The sequence below is a fragment of the Suricata suricatta genome, chromosome 14 (assembly GCF_006229205.1).
Source record: "Suricata suricatta isolate VVHF042 chromosome 14, meerkat_22Aug2017_6uvM2_HiC, whole genome shotgun sequence".
Taxonomy (NCBI): Eukaryota; Metazoa; Chordata; class Mammalia; order Carnivora; family Herpestidae; genus Suricata; species Suricata suricatta.
Genome location: NC_043713.1, coordinates 19,307,647 through 19,327,248, shown reverse-complemented (window position 1 = coordinate 19,327,248; position 19,602 = coordinate 19,307,647). Strand labels below are relative to the sequence as shown.

The window sequence follows — 19,602 nt, the reverse complement described above, 5'->3', positions numbered from 1 at the left end:
TGTATATATACACATATTGAACGAACACTCGATTTGTACAATGGCTAGCCAGTGGAGAAAAGCCCATGCATATTCCCGTGGTGGTGTTATCACCCTTATTCTCACACAGGGGGTGGGTGATGAGAAAGTGCTTTTTAAGTGTCTGCTATTCAGCCAGTCGCACAGGGAGCATGGGACCCAGGTCTGGCCCCTGTGGTATAACTTCCTGGGGTCATGAAAAGCTGACTGGGGTCTGTGGTTTGAGGCGATCATTATAGGGCGAGAGGAAAAGGGTGAAAATCCTTCCACTAAGTTCCAGGTTTGAAATGTACCTACATTTCCTTCAATCTTAAATGACAAAAACAATTTCCTTCCTTCCTATTCATTTGGAAATATCATTTTCAGGCTACAACTAACCACATTAGAGGACCTGAATGAGTAAAATGTGGAAATAGCTAAAATAAAATTTCCTCTCATCAGTCTGTTGTCTCATTCCCTGCTGAAATAGGACCAGGATTTCAGAGGATGTTTGAGGAAAACAGTTACTGAAGAAACACAATTAGCGGCTACGTTCTAACTGCTTTCCCATTTGCTTACCATTTTTGTACCAAATTTGATTCTTGGTTTTCTGCCAGTGCTTCCTGCGGAATGCATGCCAAGCAAGCTTGGGATCAACACTGGATTCGCTATTGTCTAAGGGAGGTCAGAAGGGCCTTCTGAGGCGGACCTACCTCTGTAAGGGTCCTGGGGTGGGTTCAAATCCGGGGAAGTTGCAGACTGGACAGGAAGCTGTGGAACTGGAACCTGGTTTGGCACAAGAGAATGGCTGCCTCTCAAGGCCACCCCATCTTCACGATGGGCCCCAACCTGAAAGAGGCAGAGGAACCATAGTGTTTAGCGTGTGGTGGCTATTTCCAGGGGCAGCAGGGACCAGCCAAAGGAAGACCGGCTTTTGGAAAACAAGACTCCCAAATGCCTTTCACTAGAGGGCGCTGGAGGACCACACATGCACCCACACAGTACCCTGCAAAACACTTCACACTCAGTAAGATGCCGTGCTGTACATTCAGTGACAAATATGGCAGAGTAGCTCAGGCAGGTAAAACGTCAAATTGTCTCCCAGGGTGCCGCGGTGGAGCGCACTGATTCGTACCCATCTGTCTTCTATCATGTCCGCCAACAGATCTGACAATTATCTTAATGCCCATATGCTTAATTGTGGGCTTCTCAATTCCCCCATTGCTATCGGAAATCCTACAGGAATTTCAATTTGGCATTCGACTTTCATTTCAGGGGAGAAGATTCTCAGGCCTGCCATTTTTTTTCCATAATGCTAGCTAAGCCTCTGACAGCGGAAGCTACAGCAGTATGGGACACAGCCCCTGCTCGGTACAAATATAATAAAATGTCACCTGGCTCTCCAAAACTGGCAGCCCATTCCAAATTAATGTTTACTGTATTTCATCAGCTGCTGAGTTCCAAATCCAAAGGGGGACTGTCTCTGCCAATGCCACCACACCGGAAAATGTACCAATAAAGGTTTTATTAAACACACCAGTAATGCCATCATTGCCATGCAAAGATGTTTGGACATTTTTCCATTCCCCCCTCCCCACGCTATTCTGATCCTAGAAAGATACCATACTATAAACACTCTTTATGTTTCCATGAATAAAATTATAGAATACAGCATAATGACCTGGTCTGGAAGAAATACTGCCGAGCATTTTATTAACTACTACTACCTGCTCCAGGGTCCGGAGATGTTGCACCAGTGACAATGAGACAGCAACTGCTGACTTTACGGCATATGCCTTAAAGCAAAACCATTGAGCATTTGCAAACCAAGAGGAACATGAGTAGCTTACATTTTTGTTTGCATTTTCAAGTAGTTATGCTCTGTGCCTATTGTCAGGTGAACAAAGTGTGCAGGACCGTGGGTCTGGCCCTAAAAATATTTATCTCTGAATTTATACTGCTATGAATCAAAAAGTTGACTTTTTTTTCCAATCTAAAATCAAAAATCCCACAGGGCTGAATCTTCACTCATTTGCTGCCAAATGTTTTAAAAGAATATTTCCAAAGAAAGCGACGACAATCAGAATCTGAACCGACAATCAAATTCACAGAACTGAATGAAGCACACGCTCTCTAAAAGCAACCTAGTATGAAGTATCACCGTTACATAATCCAAAACAGTACAGAAGGAAATAACTCAGGGGGAGGGGGAGGAATCACATAAACCATACTAATTGCTCAGATTCAAAATATACCAAGAATAAAAGGATTTAAAGACTCGTGAGCATCAGGACGCATAAATGAATGTTGTAGCTAAGAGTCCAGGGCTGTCTGCCACCTGTGTGCCTGTGTCCCCTCCCAGAACATTCTGAACGGTGGTTACTCGGCTTCTCTGAGGGTGCTCTGAACGTAAGGACACCTCAATTACCTCCCAGGGTAGCCTATCCTATTTTCATCGCCAAGTTGGTCTCCTTGTATATTCCACCCACTGGTTCTAGTTTCAACTTCTGGAGTTTCATGGAGTAAGTGTAAGTCCCCTACACGTTTAACATCACTGCCATGCCCCTGGGGTCTTTCCCCTGGTGACCGAAGCCCCGTCCCTTCCAGGCAGGCCATGCCTACTTGATGCTTCCAAACCATTTCTCATTCACTTTTGGCATGTTTTTATATTTCTTCCAAACCAAAGCGTGATAGCTATTTTCCATACAGATTTTGATTTGCCATTTTTACATTTGTGCATTTACAAGACTGATTCAATGGATGATTATCCCTTCAATCTAAGATGTCAACTTGTACACGTGCATTTTACAGACCTTGATCAAATGGTAGCTCTTGAAGTCTGTCAATCAATGTTAAGCCAAATAATTACCTTAATGCTGATTCATATTTATTGGTATTTCCAATGGGTTTAATCTCTTAAATTTCCAAGACGGTGATTCTAAGTTGGAATCACTGAAGGTAACCACAGGTTTGAGCATAGCAAAGAGGTAAATGCCTTTTATGTTAGGCATTCTATTAAAACCCTCAAGTCTTCTTTGTAGGCATTGTGATGTAATTTAAGGTTACTATTTTGCTTTTTTACTTAAGATATATTCAGATATTGATCCTGTGCTGCTTTTCCCCTTCTAGTTCACATTTAGATTCGTTTTTACAAGAGGAAAAAAGAGCCCACAACCAATTATCTTTGTATTTTCCTTGCCTCAACTATTATGAAAGACTGAGTAAAAAGAATGGAATAATGAGAGTCAACAATATCTAGATTTTAAGTGTAACTGGTTTCCTTGTTAGCTCTGTCACCATGGGTAAGGTATTCAAATACAAACTGAAGAAATTAACACTAGGTTATAGAGAATGAGTCTCATGTTTACTGCAAAGTGTGGTAATAGGCAAAACAACTGGTATATAATAGGTACCGTTAGGTGAAAATATCTGCAAATCCTCGCATACTACATAAAGATAAGATCTATACAGTTCTACAAAACCCCTCAGAACACAAGCTACCTTCATTTATGATCATCTTTGCACTCTTTGTCTCTATTTCGGTCATGTGCATTTGATTTTAAGTCTTTCCTCCTACACAAAGCCAGTGAAATCTTAAATGATCTTATAAATATGTTGAGAATATGGTTGTTCCAACTGTATTTGTTTGGATTTTAGTCATACACATCACCTAACTTTATCTATTTTTGATAGATCATTTTAGGTCATCTCAAATAATACATCAGTCATTCTCCACAAAGGAAATTGGTAACAAAGTTGGTCTTGATGTTTTAAGGCTGCCTTTGTAAATTATGCAGATTCCAGGTCAAATGAATGAATGATGATGAGTCCAGATCCTTGTGGTAATGAGCTTGATTCTCCGGGATCAATTCCATTGCCTGTGGCTATGCTCTAGTATGCCGAAGAATTAACTTTGCTTTGCTTGTTTCCTTGGCCACAGACAGCTTGTCCTAACCCCATTCACTTCTCTTTCAGAAACATTATTTTTGGTCACATAAGAGGCAAGGCAAGATAGACAGGGGATCCCCAGCACAATCCATCACTAGAATAGCTCCTAAAAAGGAGGAGGAGCCAATGTCGCCCTGTGTATATAGTACAAGGGTCAGGGCTTGACCACCTTCCAAATAATAAATATGTCATAATAGAACGAGAAAAAAGCAGATTCCTTCAACTACAAATCGAGTCTAAGGATGGTACCTACTTTTAAAAAATCTGTACTTCATTAAAGCCCTATTTTCATAACGTTTTCATCTGGATAAACAATAAAGTTAAGAGCCAGTCTAAAAAAGCAGTTAATTTTATCAATACTGATGGTAAATTTTTTTTTTTTTGGCAATCTTTAAGAATAGTCTTCTTAGTTACAGATGATGGTTTTAGATATATTTATGCTAAATGTAAAAGACAAAACTAAAATCTAAAAATTATTTAGTAAGTGTTAATTGATCAAAGAGTACATTTATTAATTCGAGAAATATTTACTCATCTAGTTCACGCCTGTCACTCTAGGCGCTAGGGGTGGGATGGTAAATAACTCAGATGACTCTGTGGAGCTTACAGAGATTCTCTGTGGGATTTTTGCACACCGATCACTTTAGTGTGGCGGTTTTCATGGTAATAGTAAGTCTCTCAAGTAAAAGTAGACTTCTCATGATTTCTGCAATTTAGGTTTTGGACCCAGAGAACTCGCAGGACCTAAGGCCACTCCTTGTCTCTCCTGGGCCAGCCTCTCTTGTCCCTTCGCTGGTACCTCTGTCTCTCTGGTTTTTGTTCCTTCATGACTATAGCCTGGATTCTACCTTCATGGTATCTAAGTACATTCTTTCAGGTCCTGAACCTGCTGCTAACTCTCTCTGTGTCTTAGTATTTGTGAGTTCAGAATGCCAAGATCATCTGATGGGGATGCATACATGAGCCATCCTTTGAATGGGCCACTCTAGGGTTAGGTGTCCCCATTACTGGTTCAATGAACTGCAAGAGAAGAGGAAGGAAGATCATGTGGTCCAAGCATACTGCCTACTCCGCCCATAAATCATGCCCCCCAAATCATGGCTCTTAAATATAAATATCTAAGTTACCCTGCATCTCAGGTCAAGTTATATTCAAATTATGACAAGGCTATTTAAATTCTCCCGTGTTAATGTATCATTGGGAATATTAAATACCTTCATCAGTACATTACTTCTTTTGAATAAAGTAGGCACCATAAAATTTTAAATAACCTTACTTTCCAAGGAAAAGGATTGATATATTAGAAACACTTTTCAATCACAGTATAGAACCTTTAAAGGCTCTTCATTTTACAGAGAAGCTAAGGTTGAAGATAGTTAAGCGACTTGGCAAATGTCTAGTAAGACTAAAATAGATTTTGAGTTCAGAAAAGTTGTAACAACATTGAATAATTTGATTTGGGGTGCGTGTGTGTGTGTGTGTGTGTGTGTGTGTGTGCGCGCACGTATGTATGGGAAGTGAGCAAGGTTAAGGGACAAAAGGGGTTTATCTCCTGAAGCTTTTGTTTACAACAGAGTGTATAAACAGGCATGTGTGTGTGTGTGTGTATGAAATGAAACTCATTTTATTTTTCTTTATCATAGGGGAAAAACCATCATCGTTCACCAAGTATGGCCAAGGCCAAGGCCGAGATGTCTAACTAAATTACAAAATTTAATACTTGCCACAACTCCCCCAACATAAACAGATTTAAAAGACATGCAGCTTCAAATTAGGTGGCTGTTGGCAAGGCTGTTTTAATGTGGGGATGCGTGCAGCATCCTGGTAAATATCCTTATCCTGATCCTTGAGCTAACAACAAACATCACAAACAAAAAAGACATTCAGTGTTTCTGCTCTCTTTGTTTCCAGGGAGTATTGTGAAAGTAATTATTCTGTTGTATTTAAGAGGCCTATTTCATGGATGGGAAAATGTATTAAATTTCATTTGGCAGTTATTCAATCCTTGTTAATGTTATCTCCAGAGATAACTGCTTCAAAGCAGGCTTTCAGACCTCAGTTCCTTCTCTTCTACCATAATCCTTCTAAAAGAGTGTAGGATGCGAACTTTAGGAAACTTGTCATCAGTTTCTAGACCAAGCGCTAATGATACAAAACTTGATAGGCTCTCAGAAACTTTTTGGTATTATCAAAAGAAAAGTTTGGTATTCATGGCATCTGGTTCAAAATTTGTCTTTTGACATAGGTGCTTTTTAGAAAGAAGAAACAAAACAAGGAAATGGGACAAAGAAAAAAGTCCTGGTAACTTTTACTTTTCTCTCTTCTCTTCCTCTTCTTGTTTTCCCATAAACACAAAACAAACGTTGATGGGCTTTTACTGTAATTAGACACCGACTGACACAGAAAACAGTTTTGGTGTCTGAACTGTAATCTCCCCATGAAGTATCAATTATACAATGACAGTTGTAGAGTGCTAGATTTCAGTTTCAAGGATCCTGCCAGATCTCTGTCATATTAGAGGAAAGCAAACTTATTTTCTCAAAGGTACCGTTTTGTCCAAAAGTGCATCTTTTAAAGAGGTGGGAAGTGGTCATGCAAACTTTAATGGCTCACAGATGGGAACCTGCAAGTTCACGAGATGGCGGCCCTGGAGACACTGCGAGGAACAATACCGGAGGCACCCAGACGCAGCAGAAAACAAGACCCAGTTAACTTTTGTGTGAGAAAGTTCTAACATCTGGGACTCTCTTCGACTACAAATATCACTTCCATATTTCTCAGTTTAAAAAATTATCAGTCGACGTTTTAAAAATTCCTGTGATTAGACATTTTAAGGACTGTTCACGAAAGTCAGATCTGGATTCAATTCTCCTGTTTGGATTTTGGTTCTTGAGAGCCGTTTATTCGGAGAAGACTTCCTTGCTCCAGAGGACACCTGTTTCTCCCCCTAGAAATCTCACAGCCTCACAGTTTCGCTTATGCTTTGCCTGAAAGTTAAGGTAACTCCTTACTGGGAAATTCTTGGAGATTTACTGAATGCTTATTCTCCAGATGATAAAATGATTTTCAAGAGGATTTAAACATGATGTAAATGACCCTGACCCTGGCAGGCCTGACCTGTCACATGATCAGCCAGGCTGAAACTCCCCTGATGTCCACCAGCATGGTTAAAATGAATGATTCTGTGATTTAGTTCGAGAGATGCAAATGCCTGTTATCTGATTTCAGTTCATCTTTTTTTTTTTCTTAACTCATAAGTTCCATCTATTAAAACTGTTTCATTTCTCTCCTCTGTATCTCCACCCTCCACCCCCAATTCTCTACATTACTTTCCTATGGGGGAAACTGTAACTGGATGCTCTCCACCAACTAAGAACCTCAGCAGGTGGTTAACAGAGTCCATTTCACCCCTTCTTGCCCCAGGTAGCAGGTTAGTAAGTGGCAAGCAACCAAACTTAATCCATGCCCGCTGCACCAAGTCCATCCAGCACAGAGATTATGGCGAAATTGTGCAATTACTTATACACAGCTTTTGTTTGCAATGAAGGGAAACACAACTGAAGACCTGATCTGTGCTTGGAGTTCGGGACCCCACAGCACGGACACGCACCTGCAGAGCGCACAACCATGGGGCTGGCTTCCACATCATGCACGCTCCATAGCCAGCCCGGGAGGTCCACCACTAGGGATTTATCTTTACCTCATTGGCCTTTATTTTTTAAATGCATTTCTTATCATCTGAATAACACATGCTTATTGTAAAATATTTGGAAAGGAAGGGTAACAAGCTTGCCTAAACCAATGAAACATTCCTTCCCCATCACTTCCTAAATAGCCCCCTTCTGAATGCTATCTTCTCTGCTCATCACTTGTTCCCTTGCATGTCAAGGTTCTAGCACAGTTTGTCATTGTTCTGTGGGTCAAGTCTAAGGTCAAAACCTTGTGCATCTGTGTCCTTCACCTGGACACCCCAGGACCATTCGTTCCAGTTCCTTCCTGTTTTCAAGTTCCTCAATCTCCAATTCAGTTACCTCCTTATGGCCCCCCCTCAGCCGCATTCACTCCTGCAGCAGCAAGGCTTGAGCCAAGCTCTCTGCTCTGCCTCCCAGTGCCGGTCTCCTCGGCACAACTAAACCACCACTTCTCGTTCACCAGTCCCACAGACCCCCTTTTTCTAACTCCTCCTTGACTGTGTGGGTCTCCAGAACTCTCACCACCTTGCTGGGCCTGGACAGGGCTCTCCCCTGAATGTTCATTAGGGACACCGCCCTGAAAAGCTCTCATAGTCAAGTGCTTAATTAAAGCGCAGGCATATGCTTCAATACTTTTGTTCGGCTGCCATTCATAAAGCCTACACTTGTCTTGAGATGTAAGTGTCCCAAGGGCAAGGACTAGGTGTACAGGACATTGTATAGGACTGTAAGATTATCATCTGCATTAGGTGCTTCCTAAATAGTAAATGATGACATGCGTGGCATGTATCTGTTTTACTATTTCTGAAATCTATAATGTTTTGATATTATCAAATATACATTTTGCAGGTTTCTATCAAGAAGTAAAGATTTTTTTGTTTAATTCAACAAATGCCTCTGAAATGTCTACTATATACAAGCCACTCTTCAGGTATTTGTAGGAGAAATAAAAAAACATAGACACGTCTATTACTTAAGGTTCTTACAGCTTAATGGTGAAGACATGGAAGACAAAATCAAGTGAATGCCATAAAGGAGTTCAAGGTTATGTGAGGTTTTGAAGGATGGGCAAAGCCATACCAAAATGAGAAACCAGGGACTTCTTAAATAGGCTTTGAATGATGGGTAGAATCTGGATATAAGTTATTTAAATATATGTAAAAAAATGATTAACATCCATGAGATAGAAGTCTCCACTTTAAATGAAAGTTTCTGTTTTCACATCGAGAAGTGGCATTATTTTTGGTATTACACAGATATATGAAGAAGCAGCTAAGGACTATCTATATATTAACGTGTTTTCATGTTGTCAGACTACATATCCTGGACAGAAAGCAGATTTTTGTGAAGCGGTTTATAAACCTCCACGGCTTTACTACAAAGTGAACAACACAGGGCATTTTGGACACAAATGGTACCTCACTGTATGTGTGCATTATTGGCCCAAATGATTCACTCTTATTTAACTGCAGTGAAGTCTTTCATCTCTTAGCTATACAATAATAGTTTCCATATGACCAGTGGCTCTGCTATAAATAAGATCAAAAGCAAAAGAAAGGATTTAATAAAAGAAAATGACATTAAGAGTAGCATTAAATCAGGGGGGAAAATACCAATATCCAACTTTTTTTTTGTTTGTTTGTTTGCTTTTTTTGAGACTGAAGCTCTTTCCCCAGTATGCCCTGAGAAGGCATTTGACAAGAAGTAGGTATGTACAAAACCCATTTGGTATGTCTTAGGGTGCAGGAGATTAAGTTGGGGGGCCATGGGGGATGTGAGGGTAGGGCAGAGTGCCCCCAGTTAGGGGGAGGCTAGAGAACAGGTAACCAGCTCGGTTCACGTTGGAAGACCTCAAGGGAATGTGTCGATGGCAGGCGTCCATCCATTTCTGTCCTTTTCTGTCCTATTTAATGGAGATAGACTTTTGGTAATCCAGAGATTCTCAGAGAATCATAACATTGCTCAACTCTCGTACATGAGTTCTGAGAAAGGAAGTTTTTTTTGGCAATGCACAGTGACTTGATATGAAGAGCCAACTTCCCAAACAAATTCCCTTCTAGTTCTTAAAAAAAAAAATTACAATGTTAATCTCTATTCCCGACTGGATAAACAGCTGCTAATAGCCCCAAGCTCTCAGGGCGGGGGGGGCTGTTTCCTTTCATCTGCAGACTGGTGGATATCTGCCGTGCGCCGGACTTTAGTGATTCCACATGTTTCTTTCTTGGCCTTCTTCAAAACTGCCCGGGTACTGGTCTTGCCAATTCAGGTTTCTTTTCTCCCTTAGATTGCCTCCATGGACTTGGAGGACATACACAGTTATGGTACTACTGACTTGAAATTGTAGTTCTTTACTGTGGGTGTATCTAAAGAGGACATTTGAGTGCTTCTAACATAAAGAAAGCTGAATTCTTAGACCTTTGTATTTGAAGCCCTGTGAGGGAAAGAACCATTTTGGTACCTTTCAGACTGAGCTAATTTATTCACGCAAGGGCTGACTATGTTCAAAGATACTCAATTTCTAATAGCATCACTAATGCGATCACTTGCTTCTATCTGGTTGTGTACTGAACAAGGGGCCAGCTTCACTTTTTCCTCTGCTAGGAAGGACCCCGCAGAAGGCTCCTCTCTTTCTCACTTGTCCCTGAGCACCTGCTTTACTGGTGACCTCAGTTCTACACCTCACGATTCAGACATTTCACAAAACAGCTTTTTAAACAAAACTCAGCTGTTTCCCATCTAGACTACGGGGGGGAGAATCTGGGCAGCTTGCAGGAACATTACCCAGAGACTACCATTCCCCAATAACTTTCACACACTTGCAAACGAGACCCGTCCGTGTGCAGAAGCCAGGGAGAAGGCAAATGCAAAATTAAAATGTGGAAACGCAATACCCTGATTTTTGACAGTAAGTCCAATAAGCTGCTTGAAAACGAATGTGCCTTCTATCAGGACAATGCTTCCCCAAAGATGTCATTTAACTAATATTGGACAGATCTTTTGGTTAAACTTAACTTTTTAGTTGTAAGATGATTTATGGATATAGAGGAAGCTATAATTATGCACAACTGTGAATGTCAGCCAATTAGGTAGAATCCTCGTGTTTCAGACGTGCAGCGTTCAGGCTTTTTAAAATTTTTGCCTTTTTTTTTAGGTTTTCACTCCTAAAGCTGCTCTGCCTAAATTCTTTCCTTATTTTGAACCCATTTTACACTTCTATTTTCTAAGCAATTAAGATACTTTTGATTTGAAAAATTTACAGCCACAATAAAAGTTAAAATAACACCACGACCACAGATTTCGAAAAAATATAAAATGGCCAAGGCCTCGTCTTGGCTTTTAAACGGTGCCAGGTTGCTCCAGTATTTTCTGTTTTGGTATGAATGACATAACTGAATTACTTCATGAGCAGCTACTTTAATTCCTAAGGGTGGAAAATTCCATGAGTTAATTTAATTTGGAGGTAAAAAAATATACATGAAAACTCGCTCTTCCTGTGGACTCTCAAGTGAAATATCTGAGCCAGTTGCTGGGGCTGCTGGGCTGGGAGGAGGGGCTTCCCACCGGGGGCGGCCCGGCTGGTGCTGCGAGGCACAGACGCATCAGGCCACGCGGACACACAGGGGCCTTTATTTTCGGCATATGTTTTTAATCACTTTCTTCTCTCGCTCTGCAATGCCCTTCCTAGCCTGTCCCTAACTGCTGGAATCCTATGCAGATTTCTCCTACGAGCTCAATGACACCTTTCCCAGGAAGGCCTTCTGAGCTGCCTCCTAAGGCTGGGCTACGTTCTTCCTTCTCTCAGCTGCTGCTCCGGTCACTTTATAATCCCACCTTAAATCACAGGCAGCCACATACTGTGCTGTCACCTTCCCGGGGCAAAGGCCTATAGGATCAGAGATTCTCGTGCACATTTCATAACCCCCAAAGGATCTGAAGCACAGAAGGCCCAGAATGAGGGAATGAACATCTGTGTATTTTCTAATATATGCAATATTATCTTTCCCCCAGAAAATCTGCTTTCTTGGGAAAAAGTAAGGGTAATACTCCTTTTCTTCTTTTCTTTTCTTTTTTAAATATAGGGGTCATGTTTTTTCTAATCTATGGACAGTTTAGCATTGTGTCCTTGCCCTCACCAGAAGTTTAGTAAAACATATGAAAATGTGTCATTAAAAGCATCTACCTCCTTTTACCTCTATTATTTAAGAAGAAAGCACAGTAAAACTATGAGGGCACCAAAGAGTTTCTTTTAAATATGTTTTTATGTTTTAAAAGTGAGGAAAACAATGAGGTTTTGTTTTTATTTACTGAAAGTTCATGGCACCAGGGTGCTAAACACATAGTTTAGGGGGAAAAATTAGGGAAACTAAGCAGAGAACAGGAATCTTTTGGGTTTGATGGCCCAGTGCAGACTGACTATCTTGTGTCCAGGTCACAGGGCCTGACTTGAGTAACACCGGTTTGGGAGGCGGGGAGAAGGGGCAGTTTCCACTTACTGCTGTGAGATCTGGGCATGCGTCATGTCCTAACTACTCGTCTCCCGGGTTGTTAACTGAGCCTCAGGGGTCTCCCTACTATGGTCGTATTTAAAACCTCTGGGCTTTCATTTATGTTTGTGCAGAAATACCAAATGGCGAGCTCAAGGTTCTGAAACTATTGTAACTAATCCATGTTTAGGAGAATTCTTTAAGTCAGACAGAAAAAGATAAATACTGTATGTTTTTTTTTTTTAATTTTTAAGGATTTATTTATTTTTGAGAGAGACTGAGAGAGAGTGTGAGTAGGGGAGGGTCAGAGAGAGAGGAAGACACAGAATCCAAAGACAGGCTCCAGGCTCTGAGCTAGCTGTAAGCACAGAGCCTGATGTGGGGCTCGAACCCACGAACTGTGAGATAATGACCTGAGCCGAAGTCAGATGCTTATCCAACTGAGCCACCCAGGTGTCTCTGTATGTTTTCATATGTTATATGTAGACTCTTTAAAAAAAAAAAAAGAAACCCTCAAAGAAATAGGAGAGTCAAATGGTGGTAGCTGGGGAAATGGGGAGATACTGGTGAAAGGGTATAAACTTCTAGCTATAAGATAAATAGATTCTGGGATCTAATATACAGCACGGGGACAGGAATTAATTCTGTATTATGTATTTGGAAGTGGTTAAGAGTGGATCTTAAGTTATCACCAGGCACACACACAAAAGTCAGTATGTGAGAGGACAGAGGTGTTCACTACCCTTACTGTGGTAGTCATTCTGCAACACATATATATATGTTGTCAATAATAGCTCAAAAAGCTAGGCAAAGTTTTAAAAAAATAAGGAGAATTTCTTCAAGTTTCTTTTCCCCCCCTCTCTTTTTTCCTTATGTTTTCTTAAAATAAAGTACAATACTGATATAGATTTAAAACACCTTTCATCAACTGGTCCTGGTATTTCCATAAACAGTGCAGCTAAGAAACAGTTTAGAGAAAATTTAACGGGATTCAGATTATATCCATTCTGTCCTCTCTGCCCTGAGAGTAATAATCCCGTATGGGTCCCAGTCCTCCCCAATGGTTTTCCCATCTCTGGTGGAAGAGTCCTTTTACAAAGTGGCATGTTTGGTTTTGGGAAAAATTATTTGTGTTGCGGGGGAATGTTGTGGGGGTGGGAGGGATTAAGTTGGGGGGTTATTTTCTAATTTTTTTTGTACATTTGGAACAGTGACAATAAATGAGCCCCCTTTAAAAAAAAACCACCTTTCAGTGAGACCGCTAATCTGCTCTCAAAAATACTTGGTAATTGTGGAGATTAGGAGACAGGGTAAAACACTATAGGTAGGCAAATAACCTAATCAAAGAGAAAAACCTCTATTGGTTTCTACAGAATAGTTCTGGAAAGATGATGTAGATGACTAATATCTTGAGTGAAATTCTATAATAGGCTATCGAAGATAGTTTCGGAGGGCGCTGAAATAGAGGCAATGAGCTCTCAAACTCATTTTGGTTCCACCAAGAAGAAGTCTTTGCAGACAAACCTCATTTCCTCATTCATGGGAACGCTGCATGCCTAGAGTCTTGTGATAATGGTGTGGATAAAATGAGAGGAGGACAGCAGGAGAGTAGAATTAGTTGGACGTAACTGGCTGAAATATTAAACCCGAAGGTGGGGGACGATGTAAGTGTTGAGAGAAGGTCTGCAACACTGAAACTCGGGCCTGCTCCCTTTTTCCTCCCCTGGTTAACATTTTCATTCATAGCTTTGATGGGAGCATTAATGGCACCCTGGCAGAATATGGCAGGCAGAGTACGTGACTGAATGGGGACCTAAAGAAGACTTTCCCACTGGAAACAGAATGAAGGCTGCAGTGTGAAATTCAAAGGCAGAACATGAAGTTTCGTACCAGAACCATAGTTGAGAGACGTGTGGCTTATGGATTTCAGCCGATCATGAGTTCAACATTTGTCAGCAGGATGATAAAGTCATCAAAAATGGCGAACGGGTATTGTTAGGTGGCCTTTAAATGAAGATACAACAGACTGAATGGGTTTGGTAAGAGATCCGCCCTAGTCCACCCTGCTGATTCCTTAAGCCCGTGTTAAGTTTGAGATTCTATATGCTAAAAGGTCCCTGAAGAAGAAAGCCTTCCTTTCCAACTAGGGAGAATGCACTGGGAAGCCATAAAATCAAAATTGTTTTGGAGAAGGGGTGAATATTTACAGATATAACTATCTGGCCTAGAGGAAAAAAATACTGCAGAGACTGTTTTCAAAATAACTGTAAGTTTCTAATGTAGTTGTTGGGTTGACTTAGGGGTAGTTTCAGTGAACAGAAAAACAAGGACTATACAGAGAAGTAAATTTGGGTTGGGCATAAAGAAGAATCTTTCAACCTTTGATAGAAATGGGCTTTGTGTCAATTAGAGCTACTTATCCTTGGAAGAAGGCTTGTTGACTGCTTGGCAGGGGATTTGTAGGGGGATATGGGTAGGCAGGATAGCTAAGATCCCTGAGATTCCATGGTAATACTTGTTTAGAAATGTAGTATGTGCTCCAATATACATAAGCCTTTATGGAATCAAACTCCTGGGAAAATATTAAAGGAACAGGACTGAAGATGACAAGGCCCCTGAGGGTCGTACCTTCATTGAAATAGAATTTTCTGACTCTCCCCACTCCCATGACTACATACCAGTAAATGCTACCCAAGACAACACATCCCTGCCCATTACTCTCTCCTGTTGCTTGAAGCCAAGGAGCAACTAAAGACATACCTTGCGGGGTACCTGGCTGGCTCAGTTGGTTAAGTGTCCAACTTTGGCTCAGGCCATGATCTCAGAGCCCGTGAGTTCAAGCCCTGCGTTGCACTCTGTACTGACAGCTTAGAGCCTGGAACCTGCTTTGGATTCTGTGTCTCTGTCTCTCTCTCTCTCTCTCTGCTCTTCCTCAAATCTCTCTCTCTCTCTCAAAAATAAATACATTTAAAAAAATAAAGAAGTGCTTTGGGTTTCTATCATGATGAGTATTGGGTAATGTAGAAGATTGTTGAGTCAATAATACATTGTACATCTGAAATTAATAAGGTAACATTATATGTTAATTATGCTTCAATAAAACAAAAATAATTTTTTCTTGGGTTTCATTAGTTTCAGTCAGTAATGAAAAAGTTTGTAGTATCAGCTACAGTTTTGAAATTGCTACGGTACTGGGTTAGAGAGGAAGTTCGCTGCGGCAGTGTGGTATTTAGTACCAAGAGTGCTGCTCTCCTTGCTGGCTTGTCTGGTTTCTATCCTAGCTTGGCCATTAACTAGTGGGCGTCCATGCCTGGGTCACTTCCCCTTTCTGGGCCTCAGTCTTCAGCAGTAAAATAAGGGCCTTGGCTAAATGACTTCTGGGGTGCCTTTAGAATCTAAAATTCAATGGTCTTAACTCTCTTAGGAACTATAAGAGCAAAACTAAGTTAAATATCTTATGAGGCCCTACGTAGAAGTTCTCATGTGTTCAAAAGTCAGTTAAATAAAAAAGGTGCTTTATCACCTAATGAATTTTCTTCTGATAAATTCTTTTTAAGCCAAAATGAAAATGTTATGTCAAGTGGGAAACAGGTCTAGGAATGGCTTGTATCTGAAATGCGTAGTTTCTGAAATATAGGTCATGCCTCCACTTGGAGGTTCTAGGAAGGGGTCTCAGGGGTTCTACGGGGGATGGGTGTGGGTGGGAGTTTCACTCACCCTTATGGGTGGCTCCTCCACCCCCAAGTCAATTAGAGCAGCCAGATCCTTAGATCATTACTCTTCTACCGAGAGACAATGCCACCTTCCCTCCCAGCTCACAGAGCCGAGTCTCTGCTCTCCGATGCGGCTTGGTGTATGCTACAGCAGAATTTTGTTGTTGTTGTTGTTTTAATGCTTATTTATTTTTGAGAGAGAGAAAGAGAGAGAGAGAGAGAGAGCGTGCCTGAGCTGGGCAGAGAGAGAGAAGGAGGGAGAGAGAATCCCAAGCAGGCTCAATAGCAATTTGTTTTTAAATATGTGTCCTTTTCTAAAAACTCTTTCTAGAGAATGGAGACCACGAGTTACCGCAGAGCCTGGCATTTGGTAACCACTTGATAAATATCTTTAGAAATGAATAAATGGGACTTTAAGTGAAAAGGATCTGGGAATCACACTAAGATTATATATTATATTAATAGTATTGGAGATTTTATAGCTAAATGATCCCTTTGTTGCTAACTCTACTGACAAGTAATCAGAAGCACATACGAAGTCACATGAAGACATTTTTTGATGTGGGTTTTGTTCTTAATCAGTTAAAAGAGGAGATTAGGTCATCTGAAAGGCTTTCTTTCAGGCCTCATCTGTGGATCTGAATAGCGAATGAATACTGGAGAGAATTATATTTGAATTACTGCCATTTCAATAATTAAAAAAAACCTAATGATTTAATATCAGGATTAACCGTGGAGATATCTGAGGCATGGGTGGGGGGGTCATATCTGGGAAACAGTGTCTGATTCGCTTAGTGACAAACCCACCTGTTGCTGTGTTCTCTCACATTCAGAGATTTCTGCTTTGATTTCATCAGAAACATGGGTGGTCTGAGTAAGAAAAATAACTTAAAATTCACTGCTTCATGACCCTAGTAAGGAGAGTTTACTACACCTCTTGCTACACTATTCTTTAAAAAAATTTTTTTAATGTTTTTTCTTTATATTTGAGAGTCAGACACAGTGGGGGCAGGGGAGGGTAAGAGAGAGGGAGACACAGAATCTGAAACAGGCTCCAGGCTGTGAGATGTCAGCATAGAGCCCGACGCGGGGCTTGAACCCATGAACCGTGAGATCATGACCTGAGTTGAAGCCGGATGCTTAACCAACTGAGCCACCCAGGTGCCCCTTGCTACACTATTCTTAAGTGTCTAACACTTCAAAACAAGTGTTAGACAATGTGGGTTTTAATCTAACATACCATAAAATTCTTTACCGCTGCACTTGGGGAAAGAGCTGCTCTGGGGACTTGGCCACAAGGTACCTGGGCATCCTTTCATCAAGGAACAGTTATCAAGATTTGGAAGTCCTGAGCTCTCATCACCCTAAAATTACTTCTGAAGAGGTGCATCTATAGCTACTCTCTGGTAGTAAACAAAAAACAGGGAAGGTGGAGGCATTGCATCCGAGTTCAAAGCTAACTTCATGACTTGAGCCTCCCCAAAACCGTCTAAGGCCCATGTGACCAACTGCCAACATGGGCATCATTATCATCCTCAAAGGACTGCTGGGAGGCGTGCCTGAGGTAACGCTTCTGGAGCACCTAGCAGAGGGGTTGGCAACTGTCAGGCAGTCAGAAAACAGTAGTTTCCTTTCTTCTGTTTTGACTGAAGATTTATTTGCTGGGGGGGGAAACAAAAACGTAATACATGGTACTCAAGGAATTTACAATCTAGGTGGTAAGACAAAAGTCATGTCTATAGAAGATATATAGTTTTACATGACTGGGTAAGAAAAATAGCTAGCCAGCAGTATGACTCACAGAGCTCTGGAAAGTAGAAGAGAAAATGGACTATCATAGGTGGCTGCGGCAAGGGAAGGCTTCCTGGAAGAGGCAAAATTTGAGTCAGAGCTTTGAGAGCGGTGGGAATGAGGTAGACAGAGAGAAGTGGGTAGAGCAGGCTAAGCCCGATAGACATAAAAGAACTACCTAACGAGAATGCACATGGCAAATTCTGGTAATATGCACAGACCGGTCTTGCTGGAGAATTGCTGCATATTGGAATAGCTAAACCTCAGGCTTTTGGTAAATGGTAATGGGGCTTAACGAACTGGATTAAGAAACTGGTCTTTACTTTGTAGATAATGAAAAGCCAGTGAGGGTTTCTGGGCAGGAAAGAGCATGGCCAAATACCACCTAGAAAGCATGCAAGGATACAACATTCACGCTAGCATTATGAGCCATGCTGCTGTGAAAAAAATCCCTTTCATTATACTAATACTTAGTAAATCACTGAAGACCTACTCCAGAACTCCAAGGAAAACATTTTATGAATCAAAAGCTAAGTACAATATGTTAGCAATTAAATGAGATAACATAACAGCCGAGGCAGAACCACAGTTCTCCCCACCATGATTTCAAGCTGCTGCAGAAAGAAACGCTTCTATCATCTTCCAAGTTATCAAGCCATTTTGTTTTGATTTTCGGAAGGCGGGGAGAGAGGAAGCAAGAGGAAGGAGGTCAAGAGGATTCAAAGCTGTCTGTTCTTTAGTCAGAAGGAATTATTGAGGAGAGTTCTAAAGGACACTTGCTCAGAACAGAACTAGCCCTGGGACGGGTCTTAAGCTACTACAACAGGCTCCTACTCCAGAACAACGCAGGAAGGTGTGTAGTTGGAAAGAAACACCCACCAGCGTCCTCTGCGCTGAAGTTTCCGGTGCATACCTCCCACTGCTGCTTTATTTACTGCAGCTGGCCACAGTTTTATAGCCTGTTTCATGTATTAACATTCAAATGTGGAAAACATTACCAGTATCCTCCTTGAATATTTTTTGTTGTTGTTGTTCGGGGGTGGGGGAAAGGGGGAGTGGGTTTTTTCTCTTCCCCTTCAACTTCCTTTTTATTGTGGAATGTATCAAATGGTCAAAGGCTAACTTCAGACTGACTGAATTCAAAAACTATTTCCTTTGTTCTTATGTTTTTGTTTGAAAATTCATACCAGTTTGCGCGAGGAAAGAAATGACAAACTGATCTCTTTCACACACGCTGGAGTTTCAGGCTGGGGAGCTCAGACTCTGTGGGCCTGCTGGGTGTTTTCGAGAGGGAGAAACACGGAAAAGCCTCCTTTGGTTTAAAGGGCAGCAGGTTGTCCGGGGCCGCGTCTTTGGAGTTTCTCTACTACCTGGTTGGCTCTATGGGCATCCTTAATTGAATTATAAATGTCTTCAGAGGAGCGAACGGGAACTTTTCCTCATCAGCAAAACTAGCAGCTTTCTTACTTCTGCATAGCTTTCTTTTCTCCCCCCAAAATCAAATCAAAAATGTTTCTGTATAATATTGGTCAACTATTTCCCTCCTCCCATTGCTCTGGTTCATCCTCTCCCTTTCCCCTCCCCCAGGTCAGTCCAACTCTCCATCTCCAAAGTTGACTCTAGACCCTTCTTCTTATCCCACCTTTGAATCAGACTCAAGGGGGAGGCAACTCAAAGGTCAAATAGTTCCAAAAAGTATAGTTTATTATTTTAACAAAGCACTTAACCTACATCTGGTATTTAAGAGCAAACTTTACATATTTATGGAAAAAACTGTCTCTGAAGCAATGCCCTGGGTGCGCATTGCATCCGTTTAACATATGCAAAATGAACACAGCTACAGAAATTAAACTATTTTTCTCTTGATTGAGAGCAGATATAGAGAAATGGTTATAAGTCACAGATCTGGCTTTTAATAAAGCCAGATTTCTTAATTAAAAGCAGTATTGTTTAAACATTGTAGTTTAAAAAGAAAAG

At 41.1% G+C, this 19,602-nt stretch overlaps 1 protein-coding gene across 17 annotated transcripts in view; it reads right to left on the bottom strand.

The window, feature by feature from the left end:
* The window catches only part of TCF4 (transcription factor 4), a 350,902-nt gene that overhangs the window by 5,903 nt on the left and 325,397 nt on the right, over positions 1–19,602 (bottom strand). For all 17 annotated transcript variants that reach the window (XM_029921438.1, XM_029921450.1, XM_029921434.1 and 14 more), the window contains one exon: positions 711–846. In XM_029921438.1, coding sequence (XP_029777298.1) covers positions 711–846 — 136 coding nt within the window. The remainder of the gene's footprint in view (positions 1–710; positions 847–19,602) is intronic.